The 26,181-nt window shown below is 39.5% G+C and overlaps 1 protein-coding gene across 12 annotated transcripts in view; it reads left to right on the forward strand.

Moving 5' to 3' along the window:
- Positions 1-26,181, forward strand: part of atp2b2 (ATPase plasma membrane Ca2+ transporting 2) — a 186,452-nt gene that overhangs the window by 71,091 nt on the left and 89,180 nt on the right. For all 12 annotated transcript variants that reach the window (XR_014202070.1, XM_082156376.1, XM_082156375.1 and 9 more), the window contains exon 2: positions 13,360-13,886. Coding sequence is in view for 11 of the 12 variants with exons in the window: in XM_082156376.1 (XP_082012502.1) it covers positions 13,688-13,886 (199 nt within the window). In the remaining variant the exon portion in view is untranslated. The remainder of the gene's footprint in view (positions 1-13,359; positions 13,887-26,181) is intronic.

Here is a 26,181-nt window from a genome sequence, read left to right on the forward strand (position 1 = left end):
TAATGCCCAGAATGGCACCAAACTTCTACAGGGGTACAAATAGGTTCTGTACTCACAAAACGAGGCATTGGAAAGTTTGTAAGTACATCAGGAGTTTATTTAAATAACACTTGCCTGACAGCTAATGCTACCGCTAACCCGGACGTCGACATCACTTCAGTGGTTTGGGAAAAGCACGTAAAAGTCCTGGCAGAAAGCGATCATAAGGATGTAGTGTTACGATAAGTGTTGACATCTTGTTACTTAATAATTAATCATTGTTGTAAACTGGTACTACCAACAAAATATTAGTGCATGCCTGGAACTGGGCGTCGTTCGGTACATCCTTATGCATCGCTTTCTGCCAGGACTTTTACGTGCTTTTCCCAAATCACTGAAGTGACGTCGATGTCCGGGTTAGCGGTAGCATTAGCCGTCTGGCAAGTGTTATTTAAATAAACTCCTGATGTACTTACAAACTTTCCAATGCCTCGTTTTATGAGTACAGAACCTATTTGTACTACTGTAGAAGTTTGGTATCATTCTGGGCATTATTAGTGGAGTAATTTACCAGATACATCATAGGATCCATTAGCGCTGCACTAAACCATCCGGCTGATATCTCTAAATAAGCTCTAACTTTAATAATGTCCGACCAAGGGAATAAAGGCTTCTGGGGGGTGTTTGGCTCGAGGTCTTGGTGCAAAGGACCCTAGGTTGATTTTACTCCGAACCATCTCTTTAAATATCCCCAACTTACTGGTAATTTTTCTACAGATTAATTTTTTACACTACAGTATAGTACAGTAATAGTCATATTAGTCTGTAAATAATCTGCATTACTGCTCTGGAAATGGGCTAATCTGCCATAAATCATTTATCTTTTATAACTCATGACTCACAGAATGAAACATGATTCACGCAGCTGTTGTATAATACTTTCTTAATGGCGTCTGAACAGCTGTCCTTATTGTGAAGCCACACGCCAGCGAGAAGAAATGAAACGAATCGAGTCTCATTGAAAACTTTACATTGCAAGAACCGTTACAGGCATTTAATTTACTTTTACCACAAGCAAACATCAATTTTACTCATCCAATCATGATTTAACATCTGTTTTAATCTGCGTTTCATGCTAATATATTTCAGGCAAAAAAACGCTGATGCTGTTTACACTGTGTTGAATGTTAATAGAGGTAGATACCAAATATAAGTGATAGATGCTGGTCACACGAAGAATAAATAAAAGCAATATGCTGTTTCTGCTAAAGGTAGATGATCTGAGCAGTGCTGAGCTGAGAATATAAAGCGAATGAATCTCTAGTAGTGCAGAATCATGGAGTTCACTAGAGTCAGGAGATGAATCCTGTGGACCAGATATAGCTCGGACACATCTTTAATATTTCATGTGTTATGGCTGACGTGTGTGTGCTTGCTTCGACACGAGCCCTGGATGATGTTTCAGAGAGCGTTTGCATACTCTGGATCAATATGGACAGACGGTCTGTCATGCTTTCTCACCAATGCCTAGAAATGACACACTTCATCTTTAAGAGATTGATCTGGGAGGAGAGGAGGATGATTGACAGATGGTTAGAGACGAGACTTACTGAAACACCGCCTCATTGACCAAAGAGACTCTAATTTCACTGCATTACCAGCATCAGTCCGGCTTGATTACTGTCCCGACTCTCACAGAACACACTGTGCAGAATACTTCGTCCCACAATGCAATTCATCTCAACTTGATCTTCTTTTTCCAGTGTGTCAAATGAGACATAATGTATAAAAAAAAAAATGAAAAAGGTAATTGTAACTTCTTGCAACTGACAATTCTGACTTTTTTCCTAACAATTGTGAGAAAAAACAACAACTCATTTGACAGAAAATTGCTAGAAAATCAAAGCCACGTCTAACCAAGTTAATATCACAAATATTTCGCTCACTAAAAGGTTTTAAAGCACCGTTTCCATTGTAACGCAAAGTCAAATTCCAAAACTGTTTTCACAGAATGAATTTTGAGCGTTTAAAGTCGCCGTGTTTATGTGTCTATGTGGTGTTTTTAATCTGCTTTAAGACAAACCATGTGTAAGTTCATAAGTCGACAGCATTGCTGAGTATTTCCTCCTTAAAACTGCAGTGAACCAAAGACAGTCTCAAACACACGCTTTGAAATCGCTGGTGTTTCTGACGTCACAAACTACCTTGTAACCAATCAGATCAACGTGTGATCGTCAACCAGTGGATCTCTGAGCTGAGTGAGTGAGTGGAGGCGGGGCTCATTTGCATATTCATAGAACCGCGTATACTAAATGAGGCAAGGGTGTCGAGTTACATTCAAGATATTTTAAGGCACAAATAAAAAAAATTTCAAGGAAAAAGGTTTAAATATGTCATTTTGGTGATCACAGATTTGTTTTAAGGGATAAAATGACTGACTAAAGGGGTAATTTTTTTAATTACTGATACCTAATTTATGATGATTACTAAAAAAAATTGATCACAGGCTATTTATTTGGAGGTAAAAACATCATGACTTTACTGGTGAAATCAGTCCAGTTGAGTCGTGTTTCAGACAGGCATGTCGAATTGAATCAAATTTCCTGGCAAACCCAAGAGACGCCGACACTGTGAGCATCTGCAAAGCAAAGGTGGATCCTCTGCGGTGGATCAATATGCAGCGTCAGCACATCATGGACCCCGGGACGGAGGACATCTGAGAGGCTTCGACTGCGCGCCGGCGGGGGTCCACACACACACACACACACACACACACTGGCGGCAGCAGGGAGTCGTGTGTGTGTTCAGGAAGTGACATGGCATCTGCTCTCTCTGAAACGGATCCCAGGCATCGCATTAAAGGGCAGCTCGCCTCATGATCAGGAATCCCTCTACAAGGCTGCACTTATTTCATAAAAACAAAACAAAAAACAGTAATAATGTTAAATATTATTCCAATTTAAAATAATTGTTTTCTATTCTAGAAATTTCAAAAGAACAGCAATTATTTGATAGAATAGAATACTTTGTAAAAAAAATTAAATGTCTTTGTAGCAAAGTTACATTCAAATACTTTAATCCATAAATAAATACAAAATGAAAGTAAAAGACAGCAGCCCCTCACGGAACATAAACATAAAACATAACATAAAACATAACATAGCCCCTCATGGACGACTGCTGCCACGTATTATAAAACATAAAACACAACATAAATCCAGGCCTGGTCCTCTCTCGATCTTCACTGTCGTCGAGACCGGTGCGTCGCTCATTATCAATCACGCCGCCATCCTCGTCCTGCTCGCCACAGTCTTTACTGACACTTCTGATCAATTAAATGCGTCCTTGCTGAATAAAAATATATATTTTTTTCAATATCATTAGTTTTTGTGATGGATCACAGGAATAAATTACACTTTACTATATATTCACATAGAAAACAGTCATTTAAATTGTAATAATATTTCACTGTTTTTACTGTATTTTTTGATCAAATAAATGCAGCCTTGATGAGCATTAGACTTCTTTTAAAAACATTAAAAACACACCGATCCCACACTTTAGAGCAGCAGTGTGAGCTCCTGAACATAAGCTCGGGTGTGAGGTTAAGCATCACTGATGTCGTCTCACATGTTTGAGCCCTTTCTCCAGGCCGGCATTGAGACACAGGTTATTAAAGTCTCGGTGGAAACGAAGTCGATCACTCGAGCCGTGGTTTGTGTGCAGTCATGTGAGAGGCTAGCGTGTAAATCCAGCACTATCCGCAAACCCCGGAGCGATCCGTTCTCCAAAAGACCCTGGACAAAGGAGGACTCGTGGGAAGAAAAGGCAGCGTGTCTCAATCTCTTCACCCTTTACACACAAATGACTTTCATCCGCTGGTATTTGTTTCAGAAACAGCCCAATCTCCATAGAGACATCTTCACATTCACTTCCCCTGGTGTGAGATCACAACACTATTAAAACTCGCCGCGCGGACAAACAAATCCTGTTTTGCAATTTGATGTTGAATTGTGTTTATGGAAATACTCAAGCGTTCAAAAATGACAATCATCATGTGGTTTCAAACTGTGAAACACAGAAGAAAAAGATTCTGTTTTCTAATGTAATGCGGTGACATAATCTACAGGCTCATTGGGAAAATGTCCCTATTGGAGATGAAAAGATCATTTCTTTTACAGCTTTTTGACTACAACAAATGGCTGATAGGGCCTACAAAGAGCTTCTTCAGGGTTAGTGACATCACAAACCCTACAATTTACATAAACCCCGCCCCCGGGAACGCGATTTATAGATTATCATGACAGAATATGCTAATCAATGACTAGACGATAACTACACATTAGCTTCATAAATTCATCAACTAACCATTCAGAGACGTCCTGTTGCTTCTACATGTTGTCACTTCTTCTTGAGTCTCTCCATCTTTGTCTGACTCCGGATTGAACATAAAAGGCTAAAAGTTTTAAAAGTGTTCAGTGCGTGTGTGTGAGTGTGTGTGAGTGTGTGTGAGGTAATCAGAGCTGCTTTGGGAGTAACTCATTACAAGTAACATGAGTTACGTAATCAGATTACTTTTTCAAGTAACTAGTAAAGTAACGCATTACTTTTAAAATTTACAACAAAATATCTGAGTTACTGTTTCAAATAAGTAACGCAAGTTACTTTGTTTCCCCATTTAATGACTGACAGCTCTCCTGTCCCCATGTTGAGATGAATCGAAGTGCAGAGGTGTGTGTGTGAACAAGATGGTTATTGTAGTTCTGTCAGGACCACTATCGTCAAATATGATTGACAGTTAGCATACAGTCTGGACTGGCGGTATGGTTTCTGTTCTGGGCAATAACTAGTCTAGCATGGATAAGAGCAGGAGAGCAACAGGCTTGGGAGGGTTACTTTAAAAATGTATTCCGTTACAGTTACAAATTACTTCTTAAAAAAAGTTTTCAGTAACGCAATCCAAGTACTATAATATGAAAGTAATGTAACTGATTACTTTGGGATTACTTCAAGGTCACGTATATAAATAAAGTCAAGCAAGAAGAAATATTATTAAAATATATATATATATTTTTTTAATTTATTAAGAATTTGGTCCAGTGTACAATATTTGCAAAATATACACACATGCCTGAATATATATTTATGTAAAGGGCTATACAGACATCTAGTGGCTAATGTATGGTATTACAAATTATTTTGTTTTATTTGTAACAAATTTTGAACAAAAAAATAAAAACACAACATTTAATTTTTTTACACAATCTACATATTAGTTTATTTTAAAATAGGCCTACATGTTGACTAAAGCCGTGATCTTTCTTAATTTGCCTGACTGGACGTGGGGCGTTGGCAGTGGGAGTTCCCCTATGTTATCTAGACACCGAACATCCCGTTAAGTGAGAAAAGATTAAGAAAGGACATTTTGGGTACTAAAAAAGCTACTCTCCTAATTTCTACAAAATAGCAGTGGAATTTCCATGAATTAAAAGCGATTTTACCGGCAGGCAGCATCGTTTCTACTAGCAGCAGTGATTCACTCTGCATCTGAGGAGATTGTAGAAAGCTGTTATTTGCACATGCACCAGCGGGTGGCACACGTGAGTCATTACTGGCAACAGAACCAGGAACTACTGTATAATCAAGCAGCGCTTAATATAGTGTTATTATGGCAAAATACTGATTTATAAATGAAACCATTGTAATCCTGAAAGTATTCCCCATTTTTTCAAAATGTAACTATAATCTGATTACTATGTTTTTTGATGTAACTGTAACGGATTACAGTTACTGGATTTTTGTATCCTGATTACATAACGCCATTACATGTATTGCGTTACTCCCCAACCCTGGAGAGCAGCAATAACTCCCCTCAGGGTAAACAGAACAGAACCAACAATAATGTATTGCAGATATCATTAATTCAAGATTTTAATGTACAACATAATTCGAGAATTTATTCTGATTCAAGGGGAATCAGAAGGCCAGATCCTGACAGAGACAGGTGGAGCTGGGGAGGGAGGAGGGTAATCAGCTCCTGAGAAACGCGAGGAGCTTATATATGTATACAGTGATAGATGTCATATTCCTATAGGTAGAGGATCAGCTGAGAGTCACTGACGAGAGCTTGACTAACGTGATCTGCCAGAACTGACGCTACGCTTGATTTCTAGACTGAATGTGAGCATTTCCTCATCTCTCTTGCACAGAAAAAAAAAAGAAGATTCAATATTCCTCAAAATTTATAAAATCTGTGAAATGCAGAATCAGAATACTATGCAAACCTCCAATAACTAAATATGTTAAATAAAACATTTTTATTCATTTAATCTCACTTTATTGACCAATGTACTTGCTTCTGACCTTCGATTTAAACCATCAGCAAAAATGTTTTTATTGGTAAAGTAAGTCAAGTCAAGTCAAGTCAAGTTTATTTGTATAGCGCTTTTCACAATACAGATTGTATCAAAGCAGCTTCACAGTATTAAATTAAAATAATACAACAAAGTTTGTTTCAAGAGGAATTTATTGATTGATAAAATTAAATTAAATATCCCCAAAATATCCCCAAGTGTTAGTAAGTAAGTAAGTGTTAAACTTTTTCCTCCTGGACGATATTCTTCTGTTCTCCAGATCATCAGCTGGAAGGTTTGAGCCTCTACTGTACACTACTGTACAGGAGTAAACCTGCGTTCCCTCAGCCTGAGGATTATTATTTCACTTTTAGTGTGAAAGCGTCTTTACATTTGCCCAAAAATATAACTTTTTTATTATAAAAAAAAACAAAACAAGCCCAGCTCAGGTGAAAAAAAAGAGAGAATGTATTAGATGTAAAAACGCCTTTATGGGGATTCATTTTAATTTCTATGATTTAAATGCCTGAACGAACCAAGTGACCGTGAATCATGGACATTTTAATCAAGTGCACTTGATATCGCCTCAGTTTGCTCAGCTGTACGACTCTCTGAGATATAAAATGTGGGAATTGTGTAACGTTACACCATTAATCACTGGAAACTATAGCTTGTTACTCTGAGTTTCCATCAAATGCAGTTAAAATAGTGTCCGGTAACCATCATAATGCAACGCATAAAGCACATCTGAGCTAAAAATGACATGTTCCTGTTCATTTACAACAATTAAATGTGTCTCATTAAATAATTACAGACTGGCATTAATAATGAAAATGCCTGCACTTCCTCAGATTGCTCTAGCATGTCAACTATTATATTACTCATCTGAGGATGGCTTAGGAAAGAGGAGATTCTGAGAACGAGATACTGGTCAAAGAGAGCGACCCAAAAGCTCAGAGTTCTCCTACAGAAACAGCGAAACTAAAACACTTTCATGAAACACTTTTTGAAAGTCTATGTTTTCTTTCAAATCAATAATCCCATCTACCCTGAGTAATGTGTATAGATGGGAGGAGGCCGTTATTAAACAGAAGAAATGAAATGATAGATCAAAAATGTCCACCCTCTTAAGGACAGATGAACAACAGTTTCATATACTTATAAATATTATACTTATTTTCTCACAGACGCATCACTTTGTATTTTCCGTTTTCAGATGCAAATGCCGAAAATATGTTTTTATTGACTTTTTAAAGTAATGCATTATTGAAACTCTAGTAAATGTTCTATTATTGTAAATGTAATAATAATATTGTACATTCTAAATTATTAGTATGATTTTTGCTGATTTTCTGAAATTATTGTAATAAAAAAAAAATGCTTAATAGGGTGGACAAAGTGATAACAGAGTGGAGAAAATAACAGGTGTAAATGGTGTAAAGAATGGATGGATGGATGATTTCCCATCTCTCACATATAGTAAACCTGTTACAAATATTACTTTTTAGATTTTTTGACTATTGATTTTTATGGTGATATATGGTGACCCAAAATGCTTTAAAATGTCTCAAATCATTATTTTTATTATGCTTAGAATTCAAATAGTGTTATTTATGACTAAGACATGTTTAAAATGGATATTGTTCGACATTTTAAGGCAGTAAGATCATCTTTACTGGGGACACAAAAGGCACCGGATCCCAGGAATGACCCATAAAGTAGACTTTATTATATTATATTATATTATATTATATTATATTATATTATATTATATTATATTATATTATATTATATTACAATCATAATCATACTGTGTTATGATCAATCTTTTAAAAATTCCATAACTAGAACCAGATTGTTGTTTGATTAACGGTGAATCATTGCAGGCTTTTAAAAGCTTTAAATGCATTTTGTGTGTGTGTGTGTGTGTGTGTGTGTGTGTGTGTGTGTGTGTGTGTGTGTGTGTGTGTGAACTGCTGGTTTATGTTCAGTCATTAGTAGGACTCTTATGATTCTCAAGCACAGGAAGAATCTCTCTGCACTGTATGATGAAGGAAAAACTTGGCATTTTTCCCAGCGTCTGCAGTGAAACTTTGAGATTTCTCTCGGAGAAGTTTAGAGGACTTCCTGAAGGTCTGAAGTTGTGTGTGACTTACTCTGAGCTTGTTTGCCTTCTGAACACATCATTTGTGTTTGTCACTCTTTTCCTTTACATTCATAATAAATCAGAAGTTAAATAGACTGGGAGCGCAGGTGCTCTTCTGGACGGGTTTTACAGCGATAGCATCTTGTGCTGCTGATAGTAATATCAGATATTGAGAGATATTGCACATGTTGGATAGTCGGCTCATATTATGCAGCGTTTAGTTTCACAGTGCTGATGTGAGAGGATGTGTATTATTACCTGTATAAGTTCTGGAGGACTTCATTACTCCTCCCGAGAGCGTTACGCTAACCATCATTGGCACAGCTGGAGGAGAGCTGGTGTTGGGACTGGACTGGATATTGAATATTCCTGAAGGCTCATGGGAAGCAGAATCATGGCTTACAGGAGCCACTCGTTCCCACCATTATTTCACCGAGAAACATATCCTGCTTGTCCTTGTAGAGGATTGATTCTGACAGATCCATCACATTTGTCAGCATGGCAAGGCTTCAGTAATACATGTGGTGTCGTGCTGTTTCACGACTGATGCAATGAGCCATTCAATCCCGAACACGTCAAGCCGGAGCCTGCAAATACTGAGTGTTTTGACAACATGTTAATTTGTTCCTAACAAAGATGTTCTCGGAGAAAATATGCAAATGTTTCTCTTTAGAAATGCTATTGATTATCTGTCGCAGCTGTTTAGTCTCTCAGATTCAGTCAATAATCATATGTCTCCTGATTCATTATGGTTGGGTCACGTTGGTTTTAAAAAAGTTGCTGCCTTACATTTTTAAGTGCAATCAACTTGGATGTTTAAGTCATTTCAACTTAAATTACATTAAACTGATTTCAAAATGAGTTGAATCTTGTTTAACTTATTAAAAAAAGGGAAATTGCTTAACTTATTTTGATGAGTTAAAGCAATAAAAATACATGTTGTTATAATTTATTGATCATATAATTTTTTTACAGTGTATACCTGATACCGATACCCTGTCTCTCTCTCTCTCTCTCTCTGACAGCGAGTGACACACAAACCCGCCTCTCCTCACTCGTTTCATTTGCTCCGGATGAATATTGTTTCTGTTTCAGGGCTTGAATTTCGCTGTGGGATTGCGCGTATTGCACATAATTTTACTCATTCCCACAGATTTTGTACTCAAGCACCCAAAGTGTGGCACATAAAGCCTCCTCTCAGTACTAAATTGGGTTATTTTTCACTGTTATTGCACTTAAACAGTCAAACACACACAAAATAATGTCAAAATGCCGGTCATGGCGAGTATTGACGTGAACACAGTCAGTTACATTATAAGTGAACGTAAACCGCTGAGAAAGAAAACACATGTGTAACAGTATATTGGATCAGTGCATTAGGTCTTAAAGTGACCGCAGCCTAATATTCCTGCTGACAAATTATGAGATCATATTAAAAATATCTATATGGCAGTTTTTCCCCACGGTATCAATGTCAAAATTGTGGCTAGTGAAAATGCTGAGTGGCTAGTGAAGCACTAACTGGAGAGTATAGCTGTGTATAAACGATTCACTAGAAACTACACGCTTTGAACATAGACTGTAAAAAATATGGACAAAGCGCCTGTGACGTCACCCATAGACTTTCTGAAGAACGGTTTTGAAGTCGTTTATGGGGGGTATGGGCGGCGCCATCTTGGAAAATCTTGGGAAATCCTAACCCCGCCCACCTTCTGGCCAATCCATATATGGGTAAAGGACGCGAGTCCGGTTATTCTGCAAATGGAACAGGGCGCGTCACTCCGCTCGCTCTGCTACTCCGGTTATCTCTGTATGTATATTTTAGGCAACAATAAAACGAAATATATTATAAAACACCACACTAACTCTTTTCGTTTTAATTTAAAGAAATCTTAAACATTATAGCCACACAAATGTGGTTCAGGCAACGTGTATTGATTATATTCACTGCATATAACGTTAGCCTATTTATAACAAAACGAAATATAAAACACAACCCTGCCTCTTTTCGTTTAAATATAATATAAAAATATTAAACATTTGAATATGTGCATTTGTACTAAACAACAGATGTTGCAGTAAACAACATTACAGATCATCTTCGATGTATTAAAATTTAAAATGACAAAACTCAACCCAGTCTCTTTTTGTTAAATTTCAGTTTTATCAATATTAGCCATTATAAAAGTATAAGTAAAAGGTACAAGAAGCTATACAAATAAAGCAAACAATTCAGTCAAACATACAAAGTCAGCGCTCTAGTCTAACCATACAACGGTAAAGTTAAATAGCTTATAAAGTTATGAAACTTCACTTAGCCCTCAGCCAAAACGATTGGCCAGGGAACAAATTATAGATTCACGAGACCAAATATTGCCCGTTAGATATACACAAGACGAATTATATCTCATGTTTAACCACTACAGAGACGCCAGAGTCAGCGGCAAACGCCAGAACGACTAGCCGAGGAAAGGCTGTTCCAGGCGGGGTACATGAGCGCCGGGTGATCGTCTGGATCTCACAACCTGGATAACATGTTCATAAATCTTTATAAATAAACCACAGATTTGAGCTTTAAACAATTACATTCTCGCCTGAAAAACTCTTAAAACTACATTTCATGATACAAAAACAGTAGTATTATATTTCAACTGTATATTAAAAAATGCCGCTTCTTATGTTGTCATTCTCCTTGGCGCAGCCTGTGCTCGTTATCAGCTGTCAATCAAGCTGTCAATCAAAGTTAACCACGCCCTTATTTGTCATACCTTTTATATCTAAATACGATCTAAACTAACGAGTTAGAAAAAAATGCACCCCCCTCACAGTTGTCAGGCACTCGGAACCTATCGAAAAATACAATAAAAGTCCATGGGACCAACCTGTAAAAACATGAATTTATGCTGTGAAAACGGACATTTTAACATTGGATGTCTATGGACATTTGCTCCCTTTTGGGACCTGCCTCTAGCGGATTTTCGATGTATTGCAATTTTTTGCACTTCCGGGTAGGCTTCATTTTTCAGATTAGAATGTTGTCGCTTGGGTCTAAAGGGTGTCGCACATCGGACGAAAGCACCGCGCCGCGTCCGGGACAACTCGAGGTATCGCACACCGGACACGCATTTTCTCAGTTTATGGCCAGCAATATTGTAATGTTTAAGGACATTATGAAATTAAGATAATGCCTGTACTATGTTATGATTGTACTGTACAATTAAATACAATTGTTGCTAAGTCTGCAGTCTGAACACTTTACCTCAGAGCGTCCGTTAACTGAATGAATTGAGAATATCACTTGAAAATCCAATAACATCATCAGTTTTCATCCACGCAGCTGATTTCTGTAAATGAATGTAAAACTAAATGTATATTGCAGCACAGGGTGAAGTCAGTTTATACATTAACGACGATTTGAGACAAATACATGTAAATTTAATATAAAACTATGTAAAAGGCGCTCTGTGGCACGGCAGGATTTTGAACACGGTCCTGACGGCGCTGATCCACTTGTCCGTGCGACACTTCTGTCGCGCCGCTCTCCACTATATTCCTATGGGTGACGTCAAGCGACTTTGACGCGCCCGCAAAGCATTCCGGGAAGGTGGCGCTTCATTTGGAAAAATGCTGCGCGTCAAAAAGCTGGCTGATGCCCATCTTTATGCAAATGAATTCCGTTAAACGTGACGCGACTATCCAATAGAAGTAAAGCATATGGAGACGAAGGGAAGTCTCTCGCAGGTCCTCTGTTCTAATACGCCACATTTCCCGCTCGGTCAAAACCACACCCATAGTGGTAAACGCCCATTAATGTAATGTGGGGAGGCGTCGCGACACCACGCGACAGTCGTGTCGGACAAGTGGATCAGCGCCGTGAGCCGTAGATGGCCGCCACGGACAGACGCTGAATGGCGCCGCCGGTTTGTGTGTACACTCATAGAGACTAATGTGTTCGAATTTTAAAGACGTGGCGCCGCGCTTCTCGTCCGGTGTGCGACCCCCTTAAAACTGCACACAAATGTGCTTTTTTGAAAAAGTACTTAGCTATAGTACTAACCAAAAGAGGCTCACTACATTGAAGCTACTGAAGGGAACAATAAGTTTATCTCCATGTATCAAATTAAACTGTTTAATTGGCCAATTAGAGCATTTATATGGCACAAAAATATGTCAGTTATGCGTTTTGCTTCACAGAAAGAAGACCGAGGGGTTAAAATAATTTATTCAGAAGAGCAAATATGAGCTCGCTCTACAGTAAAGCTATTGGCACAATACAACATGATGCACTATGCAGTGATGTAGTGTCTTGATACACTCTTTTTAGTTGGAAACACTAGCTTGCAACTGGGAAAGCGACACTATATGTGGCTTTTCCGAACACCAAATGTGTTAAATGTGAGAATTGCCCTCCAGGACGCATCAGTCCATTAGCGTTAGTTAGCTGGTGTTCAGATTGTGCTCTATGCAGCACAAATGCATTAGAATGGATGAATTATATAATGTTTTCCCATCGCTAACCCCTCCAGCGAGCCTTGCTGCAGTGTGGGATGCATTGCCCTTGTTTCTCAATAGCGTCGATCTCTTTAATGTGCACTGCAGTCTCGCTCAGATCACACGAGCCGCGGAAACACTCACATGTCCCTTTAGCATCGACATGGCAGTGTGTTTAGCAGAGAGAGAGCGATCAAACGCATGTGATGACGAGGAGAATCACAGGAATAGATGGACACCCCCATCTCTGTGTGCGATTGACGACACAATGCTTTCCTAGCGCCTGTTCTGCACACACCTCTGAGAAACACTCACTCTCTCTCTCTCTCTCTCTCTCCCTCCCCTTCTGTCCTCCTCTCTCTCTCTCTCTCTCTCTCTCGGTCTCTGAAGGAGTAATGGAGCGGATCAGCATGTAGACAGCATCCGACTGGAAGCAGGTAGAATGGGAAAGCACGTATGGAGAGCCGCTGGTCTGCAGCCCTGGTGAATGTCCTCAGGACCGGGATCTTTCCGATGGCTGTCGCGTCCCAGTTCGCGTAACGCCGAGGATCTTCGATCGCAGACAGCGGACCGGATCTGTTTTTTCTTCATCCTTCTTCTATTCTCTCGTGCATTTTTTTTTTTAGACACCTGTTCTCCAGCCACAGCTGGGACTCCTCTGACCGTGTGTCTCATTTCAGTTTCAATCCGCTTGTAAGAAAAGCAATACTCAGCCATCATGGGGGACTTGACGAATAGCGATTTTTACACCAAGAACCAAAGAAGCGACAGCAACCATGCGTCGGGGTTCGGCTGCTCGCTCATGGAGCTGCGTTCCCTCATGGAGCTCAGAGGAACCGAGGCGGTGGTCAAAATACAGGAGGACTATGGAGGCGTCGAGGGAATGTGCCAGAGGCTGAAAACCTCACCGACAGAGGGTGAGTGTGTGTCGTTTCATCTCGAGCTAAACACAATCACACACTCACATACACTGATGCTCTTTCAAATCATTCCCATATCCCAGTTCTTCCCTCTTTAAACTGCTGCTGACGCTGGCTGGCTGTCTCACGGAGTTATTAACTGGGATGTTGAGTGTGTGTGTGTGTCGTTTCATCTCAAGCTAAACACAATCACACACTCACATACACTAATGATTATCATTCCCATATCCCATCAGTTCTTCCTGACATAAACTCACATACACTGATGCTCTTTCAAATCATTCCCATATCCCACATCCCAGTTCTTCCTCTGTAATCCTGCTTGTGACGCTGGTTGGCTGTCTCGTGGAGTTATTAACTGGGATGTGTCTCCCAGGCAACAGCGCAGGGGTCAAACTAAATTTGCTACTTTCTACAGTGATAGTGTTGCTGGGTAGAAGAAGACGAGCATGCTTCGCTGTATGATGTTCTCTCCGCAGAAATGACCACAGGATCCGGTCCAGTGCGTTAGAAATCAGTTGCATCACATTTACAGTGGAAATGCGCTCGCTTGCATCCATTAGAAAAATTATATGATTGGCATCTTGGTATCACTTTACACTACGGTTCATTAGTTAACTACCATGAGCTATGAACTACAGCATTTATTCATCTTAGTTAATATTAATTTCAGCATTTACTAATACGTTATTAAAATCATAGGTTTAGTGAACATTAGTTAATGCACTGTGAACTAACATGAACACACAATGATCAGCTGTATTTGTATTAACTATTATTAACAAAGATTAATAAATACTGTAACAAATGCATTGCTCATTTTTAGTACATGTTAGTAACTAGTGTTAACTAATGAACCTTATTGTAATGTGTTACCGGCGTGCGTCTTCATTGTGTTTGACTTGTCATGGACTGACAGTGGTGTGTGTGCGTGTGTGTGTGCGTGTGTGTGTGTGTGTTATCCAGTGCAACATTTGATCTTCTCCGGTTAGATGCGTTGACACAGAGCTGTGTGTGATATAGGAGAGTATGGCTCGTGATAAATAATGTATTTTTGTATGCAACCATATTGTGAATCTAACTGGCCTTAAAGATTGACCGCATTGAGTTAAAAAAAAAAATATTAAGACAACATGACAATTCACACGAACTGTCCTTCAGTAAATGTCTTTCCCATGACAGCACTAGAGCACTATAGATGGATAGATCTGGAGGACAGCTTAATCTTCTCTGCAAACCATGTGTGTGTTTGTGTGTTATACATGTTTAGTGTGTTTTGTGTGTGTTTAGTGTGAGTGTTATACATGTGTAGTGTGTGTTTGGTTATACATGTTTAGTGTGTGTTTGGTGTGAGTGTGTGTTTGGTGTGAGTGTTGTATAGTGTGTTTGGTGTGTGTTTGGTGTGAGTGTGTGTTTGGTGTGAGTGTGTGTGTGGTGTGAGTGTGTGTTTGGTGTGAGAGTTGTATAGTGTGTTTGGTGTGTGTTTGGTGTGAGTGTTATACATGTTTAGTGTGTTTGGTGTGTGTTTAGTGTGAGTGTTATACATGTTTAGTGTGTTTGGTGTGTGTTTAGTGTGTGTTTGGTTATACATGTTTAGTGTGTGTTTAGTGTGTTTGGTGTGAGTGTGTGTTTGGTGTGAGTCTGTGTTTGGTGTGAGTGTGTGTTTGATGTGAGTGTTATACATGTTCATTGTGTGTTTGGTGTGTGTTTGGTGTGTGTTTGGTCTGTGTTTGGTCTGAGTGTGTGTTTGGTGTGTGTTTAGTCTGTGTTTGGTCTGAGTGTGTGTTTGGTGTGTGTTTGGTCTGTGTTTGGTCTGAGTGTGTGTTTGGTGTGTGTTTGGTCTGTGTTTGGTCTGAGTGTGTGTTTGGTGTGTGTTTGGTCTGAGTGTGTGTTTGGTGTGTGTTCAGTGTGTGTTTGGTGTTTGGGAGAACATGCTGTTGCTCGGCTCTGCTGGACTGACTCTTGCTGACACCTCAAGTGTGACACGATAATGAAGACAAATGGTCACATCTAGTCTTGTTAATAAGCTGAGCAGTTAGGCTTTCTCTCCCAGGACACAGCGATGAGCATTTAGCACTATCACACACCATCATCTGGGACTCCTTCTTCAGTTTTTCACCACTTCAGCCCATTTTAAGTCGACCTATAACGTGAAAAAGAAGAACAATGTTTAGCAGCTTGAGCCACTTACTACACATGGCATCCTTATATCTATATCTTTACATTAAACCAGAAGCTTGTACCCCTATTTGATGACCTCCAACCTCAAGTAGAAATGACTCATGTATTTCCTGAAGAAACCAATCCGAACTGAAGAAGAAAGGCGTTACGCAGGCGATCTACTCGCTCTAACAGGGTTAACATCTACTGATCAACCCTTTGGACCAGCTTGAACCACGTTACGCCCAGCTTTGACTACAGTCAAACTAAAAATTCATTTCAAACCAAAAATACTACCAGTAAAATGTATTCAAATTTGGGACCAAATATTATGCAGACACTTTGACCTGACCGAAGTGTGTTTTCTTTAATTGCTAATGCTCTTTTTACACACAGACTGAACAAAATGAAGCATTGCTTGGTGATTGGTTGAGCTAAACTGGTATTATCTAATTGTGTAGTTAAATTTAACAGCTGACAGATATTCAACATAATTCATGTGTGAGACAGTCTAACAGAAGGACGGACAAAACCAGTCAAATATCAACTGAGTTCTGCTCATATTTTATCACCATTTTCTAAACTATAGCGAATAAACTGATAATGTGAGAAATGTTGAAGCCGTCTGAATACATTTTGGTTTGAGGTTAAGTGTGTGATGTCACCGTCGGCCGGAGTGACTGCGTTCACACACACTGAGCGGCAGAAGTTTTCAGGTTTTAGTTTTCAGTGTGAATGATGAGAAAAACACACAAAACACATTTAAAAAGGAAAAAGCTTTGAGATCGACTGTACAACTATATTTGACAAGAAATCGGAGGTATATTTTTACAGACCTCCTGAAGCTACAGAACAGAGAAGCAAATGAATCACTGCAATTCACAGAAACAACTGGATCCAGGCAGAGAAAGTGGATTTGCAGTCATTAGTGTGTGTCAATATGATGAGTTTAGGGGTAAAATTATACCTTATATATTGTATTGTTATATATTATATTGACAACTCATCAATTCAATATTTACCATGGTATATTCTGCATAATCGGATGTTTTTAAATAAACACTGACTAAAAACTACACAAGTGTTAGGGCTGGCGATATGATGATATATAACACTGATATGAGTGATCACATGGATTTAGACTTATATTGTATTTATATAAAGCGTTCACAGGCAAATGTGCTTTATGTATTTCCCCGGCGTTGAAATCAGGCTCATATAAATGTGAGGAAACACGATTCCTGCTGCATGTCGATATCCATGATCACTGGATCTTTGATAAGGTGTAAGAAACACTATATCGAGTCCAACCTTTAGTTTAAACTGATAATCGTTGATTTTCCTCGTGTTTTCGCAGTTTCCTCTATTAAATCCAGTCACTCCGCAGCTCTTCTGACACTCAGTCCGGATGAGGGAGTGTGACGTCAACGCAAACCCTCTATTTGTAGCTGGATTTTCAAGCAGGATTGGAAGCATCCAAACAATGAACACACACCAAACACTAATGTGTAACTTTATCCCTCTTCGATTTCTCTGAGCTCCTCAAGTCAATACTTTTGCCTTTATTCTAGGGTTACCTTCGCCTAACCATCAAGCACCAGTCGATGTTAAAACTGGCTGATGGAAGGAACTCGCTTACACTTTATTCGGTTACACTTTATTTTAAGGTGTCATTGTTACAGTGTAATTATATATTCAAGTACTGAGTAATAATAATCAACTACATGTACTTACTATAGGGTTAGGGTTTGGCTGAGGGTTAGTTGCATGTAATTACGCATAATTTACTGTTATTACTATGGTAAGTACATGTAACATAGTCAAGTCAAGTCAGCTTTATTTATATAGCGCTTTTTACAATACAGATTCAAAGCAGCTTTACAGTGATAACAGGAAAATAATGAAAATAGTCACAGTCCAGCTTAAGTAAGTTCAGTGATGTTTCATTTTTGTTGTAAAAAAGTTATTAATTTAGTTGTGTATGTATGTAGTTATGTTAACATATGTAACAAGGACACTGTAAAATAAAGTGTTACGAAGAACAGAATAAAGAAATTGCTCTGTAAGGACGACGACACGAGTCTCCTGGATGCTACGACACATTACGTGGGTATTACTGAGCTGAGCGCCAACTTTTCTCCAAGTGATGGGTGTTGGCCACACACACACACACACACACACACACACACACACACACACACACACACACACACACACACACACACACACACACACACACACACACACACACACACACACACACACACACACACACACACACACAGATCCTGGCAGATGGGAGCTGAGCAAGATACGGAGGAGCCTGGCGACCTCCCAGAAAACAGAGAGCATCTCCTTTAAGTCGGCTTGCTTCAGATAATGGTGGCGCTAGAGCCGTTCGTCAGGAGAGATGCACACGTGAAGCCTTCAGCTCGAGGCGCAGGCACTGAGAACTAATAAGAACCAGGGAAATCTAGGAAGGACAGAGGAAGGGATCCTATTCTGACAGTGGGAAAGACATTTCTGTCTTAGCTGCAACTACAGTAAACAATGTTCTGTATGACAATGTGAAGCTGCTATTGTATGCTAATGGCCTGGAAGAGTCTGTCCTCCCCCATGCCTTCCTCTGTTCTCGTTTCTATTTCAGTCACTTCAACGCAGTGCACATCCTTACCCGAATTAGCCTGTAACCAACACTCAGGCCTCGTCCACACCAATACGCTTTCATTTGAAAACGAGTCTTTTTCTCTCAGTTTTGTCTTCCGTCGACATAGAGATAGTTTTTACTAATGAAAACGAAGCTTTTTGAAAACGCTCTCCAAAGTGGATAAATTTGAAAACGCAGTTTTCTCGCTGTAGTGTGGACTGTAGTGTGGACTGTAGTGTGGACTGTAGTGTGGACTGTAGTGTGGACTGTGAGAACGATGGCGTAAGTTTAGTCATGTGACACATGTTATATAGATATTGATGTTTATAGCGGTATTGTGCCTGTTATCTGCTATTCACTCTCACACTGTTGCTGAAATATGTGACTTCACACACTCTTCATATCACAGTCCTGCACAGATGACAGAATACACTCACATCTGCTGTCCTGCGGTGAAACATGAGCAGTTTTAGTGTTTTACACCAAACATATAATAGTGAGTGAGAGCGACCTGGACGATATTCTGCTCAATAAAATGATCCTGTCAGAAGAATTGAGCGATAACTTTATTATTTATTTCTCCGTCTGGATCGTCTCAGTGAGCTTTAGTGAGGGTTTACACATGCGCTGTTAAGGGGAATTTAGCGTTTTCTGATGTTTCAGTGTGGATGAGAAACTTTTGGAAAATGCTTGAAAACGCAAATTTTCAAAACGAAAACATGTATTCGGATTAATTAATGAATGTAGACAGTTTCGCTAATCTCTCCGCTCACGTTTCGCCCTTCCTGATGTGTCTCCTGACTAATTCATAATCAAACGAGAGGTAAAATATCTCCTGAGACACAGATGTGAGACTTTTGACCTTGATAGTGCTCTCACATTTAGTGGAGCGCTGACGAGCAAACGCTAAATGCAGACAATTATTTTGACATCAATTAAAAGAGAAAGAAACAGAAGCACTGCATATCGGGACTGAGGCAATCCGTGTAATCCGACACCGCGTGTAAACCATAAGAGAGACATGAAGGTCAAAGTGAGCTGGCAAAACATCCCAGAACCGAAGACGACCACAGATCCACCGTGTCCCGGACCGATGCTTTGACGTTGTGCTGAAGGACCCGGTTCTGGAGCAATGACAATAGCTGTCGGCTAGCTAAACGCTGTCCCGCGTTAGCTAAAGCCGTGCCCTTGATCAGCTCGCTAATCTAGTCCGCCGGTCCGTGTTCTCATTCCCCTCTGACATTTCATATTTAGTCTCGGATCCCACCAGGAATTGCTCAGAAGGAGTACAATCTCCTCTAATAAGGACAGTAGTGCTGCCCTGATTCCAGCAGCCGTTCTTAAAAGGAGAAAGCATTTCCCTAGGAACACTTATTATAAATCAGAGACCAGGCCACATTTATCCTCTTCCAGGAGACAGACGTTCCTGAATGGATGACCTTGAAGGATGGTTGGTAATGCTGGCACAGAAAAAAATACTTCACGCATGTAATGTTAAAGGAACCGTATCAACCTGGCTCAATAATATTAGACATGAATATTAGAAAAATCATTAAAAAAGACAGCATCTTTTTCACAGAATTTCAAGGCCCCCAGAATATTGTGTTGTATGAATTAAACAATGATAATTTTGGCTTCGTGCACCTTTTTCTACCAACTCTTGAATATGGGTAAGTTTCATTACAAAAGCAACATTTGGAGTAAAATCTGAGAAAATCGTGTTTTTGTCGAAGACTGTCTGGATGGGATTCAGAACGATTATCAAGACGAGTCCATCAACACCTCAAAGCTTCACAATCCTTCATTTCATTCAGTAACGTTCGGCAGTTTTGATTTATGAGTTGTTTAATGTGTGATGATTAAGTGTAACCGATATTGGATTTTACCGATATCACTAAGTTGAGCTGATAACCGATTAATTAACCGATAGATTTTAAAACTGATACTGAATCAAAATATAACACTCAAAATAAAATAGTGCTGAACTTTTTACATTAATAAACAGTGTTGACTGAACCATGAAAATGATAAATAAAATGATATCAATATTAATATATTAACGATATGAATAAATATTAAAAGATATCCAAACTGAACCAAAAACATACACTCCAAAGAACATAAAAAAAAAATATGTACAAACATACATGTGATTGTGGATCGATATCAGCACTGAACGAAAACTGTACTTGTACTTATATGTACATATACAGCTTTTCTTGCTCTCTTTTAGAGCACACTATGATTATCTAGTTAAAATAACAAAATCTGAATTACTGGAAGGATGAAAACGATTTAATTTTCAGATGTGTTCAAAATCAGATACGCTTTCTCGGCTGGATGGACGTATTAATCTGCATTCTCAGATCACTCGCTTTAAATATGTATTTAGATTACATTTACATTTAATCATTTAGCAGACGCTTTTATCCAACCGACTAACAAGTGAATAGAGCAACTGAAGCAATTAAACTAACAATAGGACAAAAATATGCAAGTGCTGTGACCTTTCTCACTTTAGTATAACGCAATACATTTTTTTAATGTAGAAAAGAAAAGAAAAGAAAAGAAGAGAAGAGAAAGTGTTAGTATTAATGGATCAATATGCAACTTAGCAACTTGACTAACGAATGCATAAATGTGCCCAGCTCGATATAAACTTATGCAAATAGACCGTAACAATCATGACATTTACACATTGCTCTAATCGCCTGAGGTACTAATGTTAACGTCCTCTCAGCCGGTGCTTTACTAATGCAGCATCAGCAACTTCATTATTTTAAAATATGAAAACGTATTCATTAGTCCACTGTATGCATACCTTTTCATTGTTTTAAATATACATTTTAAATACACATCTTTAAAGCTGCAGTCCGTAGTTTTTCCTCTTTGTCGCCATCTCTGTTAGAAATCTGCAATTGCAGTTATTTGCGGAATTATCAACTTTACGTGTGTTGTACATCGGCATGAAACAGCGCGGATGAATCCAATGTTTAGAGGAGAGTGTGCGGCTGTCAATCACCGCGCCGGTGTGGATACGGGCATTCAGAATCACAGAATATACTTTTTGGAAGTATGACCAATATTATAATTTTCAACGGAAAATGTCGTCTGAACAAGTAACATCCACTTTGTTCTGATCAACTAAGGGGAAAAAAAGTATTGCAGTAAATCACGCTGATTAAATCTAACGATCATATCATATCAAACCGTGCAAATCATAGAAGAGCAGTTATTTTGTACAAACAAAAACAATCATAGTGCTATGAAATAAACAGTGTATGAACAAAATACCTGTTATGCATAAACGTGTTGTAATTTAACATAATATAAACATCTTGCGTCAGGAAAATGTTCACTTTACCGATCTGATTCAGATCCAGTACTTGACAACGGAGGAGGCGGGTTTGATTTTCTTGGAGTAGAGGTGAATTGCTCCCTCTCATAGCTAGCACAAAATAATTCATATTTACCATAATAGCAAAACGAGAAAGGCACAACAAAGGAAACTCCATAACTGTGTAAATTAAGCGAACAAGTGCGCTACTGTTACGTAATTAAACTATTGAAATGTCTTGCCTGTCTAGCAAAATAAAGCCATCTCTGCGTCCGTTTTGAACCCCTTTAAAACACGGAGTTCACGCCATCTTTCAAAAGCCCTGCCGATGTTTATCCTGGTTTTCGCATGGTCTTTTGGGACCCACTCCGAAGTCTTTTGGGTTTTACAACTGGTGAATGTCCAGTTGTCACTGGTGATTGTCGTTTGAAACATTCTGGATCCGCTATAAGTTTAATTATTTAAAGTGCTGTGAGAAAAGGCTATAAATCTACGCCTCGAACATCCTCACACTCATAGCCTACTAGCCGAGACTCTTCTTTATGTGGACAGATGTGTCTTTATGTGGACAGATGTGACGTAATGACACAAAGACATGCTCGAATGTCCCGCGGAAATCCACCAGTACCTAACCGATTGAGAGTTAAAAGCTAACCGATTGAGAGTTTTGAACACGGGCTGGTTATGTTTTTTAAAAATTATTATTATTTTGGATGATTTTTTAATTTTTAACACAAAAAAGTTACGGACAGCAGCTTTAAAGGAGAACTCTGTAACTCTAGCGAACTCTAGTCACTTCTTCGCTGATTTTCCCTTTTGTTGTCGCATGTTTTCCCCACGAGCTCCCCCTACAGCTGTGGGGGGGCGTATATTTCACAACACAGTCGTAAAAAAACTCACTTGCGGCGGCCTCCTCCCCCTCTCTACCTCTGCTCATGTGCGTTTGTTTTGATCGGAGCAAGCCAACTGTATCGCGTGGAGCTATGTCTACCGAGGTGGGTCATCTGGTAATACATCATACATGCGTGTGTGTTTATGTCGAATTGCCGTAAAGCAATTTGTGTTTCGCGCTCGTTCTCGTTCTAGTTCTCGCTTCTCACGAGACTTCCCATTTCTATCTTGCCGGGACGGTAGTCCCCAAGTTGCAAGGTTGGTTTTCCGCCTGGGAACGCTGGGGGGAGCGGGGAAAGTCACCAATATCACCAGAACAGGTTGTTTAACCATCCAAATGATTTCTAGACAGTTTTATTAAGTTAAAAAAGTTACCAAGTTCTCCTTTAAAGGGATAGTTCACTTTGAAATAAAATGTTGGTATGTTTTAGCTTACCTCAAGGGCATCCAAGATGTAGGTGTCTTTTTTTCCGCAGTAGTTTCAATTTTGATATTTTTAGGTCAAACCGTTCATTGGCTACTGCAGTTCATTGGAACGAAACCGTAGCCAAGGCGACATCTAGTGTATATCTATACCCGCCCGCGCCCTCAGATCATTTGGACGTGGCTGTGTATAAGAGGTAACAACGATATAAATACTGTTCGTTTTCTCACACAAACCGCTCGTTTCGTGTCTTAGGCCATCAATGTGTACTTACGATGGGGAATTGTTTAATTTGGACGACAGGGAATTGTTTTAATTTGGACTCTGTGCATGCTCTTTGAGGTGGTGACCATCGACCTGCATTATATGACTGACAGACAAGAACGGTTTGACCTAAAAATATCAAAATTGAAACTACTGCGGAAAAAAAGACACCTACATCTTGGATGCCCTTGAGGTAAGCTAAAACATACCAAAATTTTATTTCAAAGTGAACTATCCCTTTAAATACACATATTGTGTAAAAGTTGTAAGACATGTTTGTAATGGTGGAGGCATCCCTGAATATGATACACAATCAGGGTGTGTTCGGTGTCCTGCAAAGATTATTTGTCAGGGGTCGGCCCTCTCTCAGTGACCCTGGACAGGACAGGTGTGCTTCCACTCATGATGACAGCTGACTGTCCTGGGGTGCGTTTCCCGAAAGCGTCGTTAGCCAACTATGTTCACAAGTTCTGTCGTTTATCAGCAGTTCAATGAGTCTGTGTTGCCCGAAACCATCGTTACAACGAACATTCGCAAACAGTATCACAAAGTGGTGTCCTTATCTTCCTTATCCTTATTTACATTTATGCATTTGGCAGACGCTTTTATCCAAAGCGACTTACTGTTCTTCACTAATGCAGCATCTAGTCATTTTAAAATATGAAAACGTATTCATTAGTCCACTGTATGCATACCTTTTCATTGTTTTAAATACACATCTTGGGAATCAAACCATGACCTTGGCGTTGCAAGCACACACACTCTACTGTTTGAGACACAATCTGTGTCTTTTATTTATAATACATACAAATGTCATTTACATCTTTTAGTTTGTCAAGAGATTTAAAGTGTCATTGTTGAAGAGTGCGCATGTGTGAACGAGCTGTAGTGTAAGAACGAGCCTATGATTGAATCTGGAAATAAAGCAAAATAACTGAGAAAAATTAGATATAGTCCTCAGATGACATGTCCGTAATTTATAGTAAAACATCTAGCATTAATTCAGTCTCAAACAGATTCATTAAAAGTATTATTACTCCAACACCCGCGTGACATAATTAACCAATGTGATCGAACGACCAATTTGCGACAATACGGTTTTGGGAAACAGTCGTGATTAGCTATGATATGATAGTGAAGCAGCGAGTTACGGCGTTGTACGGGAAACACACCCCAGAACGGTCTGTCTCCGCATCAGTCATGTCTGTCTCTGCCTAACATCATAAACCAGAGTCGAGTCACATGCTGATGTGTGGCTTTTTCATTTTGTCACTGTCTTGCTCACCCTCTTGACCTCTTCATCTATTTTTGCACCTGTGTGTGTGTGTGTGTGTGTGTGTGTGTGTGTCCTGTGGCGTTGATGCTGTGTCATCCCTGTGTCAACATTATGCCCCTTTTTAGAAAGTAGTGAATAGGCTAGTAGTGAATACTATGCCCCTTTTTACAAGATGTAGGCCTAATATAAGCATTTATTATACCATGTTGTAAATGCCCATTTTTGAGTGGAAGGAAACACATGCTGTTTTTGTGCATGTAACTTTAAATGCAAATGAGCTGCTTTTCCCCGCCCACCTTTCCAGAAGAGGGCGGAGCCTGCACAGCTCGTGCCTCGGATACTCTAAAACATCTGTTTGGTTTTGATTATAATCTCGGGCTCACGTGACATTGCATTTCTTCGTGATCATGAAAGTGTTTTATTTGCATGCGTTTTAAAGCCGTATCAGTCTAACTTCTGATATATGGGTTTCTAAACGCACACACATCCGAAACACGCGCACAGAAAGCTGGCTGTCAGACGGCGGGTCGTGTGAGAATTAAACATAAGGCTGGTTGGACTTCATGCAGCTCTGCGCAGGCTGATCGGCGGCTGACTTGAAGCAGTGCATGCTGGTTAGAAATGTTGTCGCTCCGCCCAAGCAGCAGTGCTTCGCCTTCTGAGAATATAGTTCCCAGTATGTATACGGTTAGAAGATGGCTGTGTCTCATGTGACCTTGTTATTCGTACACGCTGTGACTATACAAATCACAACATGTAGGCCTAAATTGGAAAATGTTGGCGTTATTTTGTCACTTATTGGGAGCAGTATGCTAGCTGGAGCCATTTACCTCCAGTCTTTGTGCTAAGCTAGGCTAGCGGTGGGTGCGTCAGACACGGAGATGAGAAGGGTGTGTATGGACTTATCTAACTCTGGGGGATACGGGGAATAAGATAAAGTCCCAAAAAGTCTGCGTGTTCCTTTAAATGCTCTGTCGAGGAGATAAACATGGCGGACTGTGTTCAGCTTACTGAGGGGCGGAGTCTATGCTAATAGGGCGGAGTCAGCCAGCAGTTGTGGGCGGGGCCTGTGCAGTGTGACCTCACATTGCAACACATTCGTGAACGGCTCATTTTGAGACACCGTTTCGGATTTATGGGGAAAATAACAAACGAAGTGGATGTATTTTTCCCACAGTAGGATGGTTGTGTTCACACTGCAGACACATGAATGGTCAAAAACAACATAAAAGAGAATTTTGCATAATATTTTCCCTTTAAGCAAAGACTGCTTGCGTCCTAATATCTCATTTT

This window comes from Leuciscus leuciscus (assembly GCF_965113295.1).
Source record: "Leuciscus leuciscus genome assembly, chromosome: 23".
Lineage (NCBI taxonomy): Eukaryota > Metazoa > Chordata > Actinopteri > Cypriniformes > Leuciscidae > Leuciscus > Leuciscus leuciscus.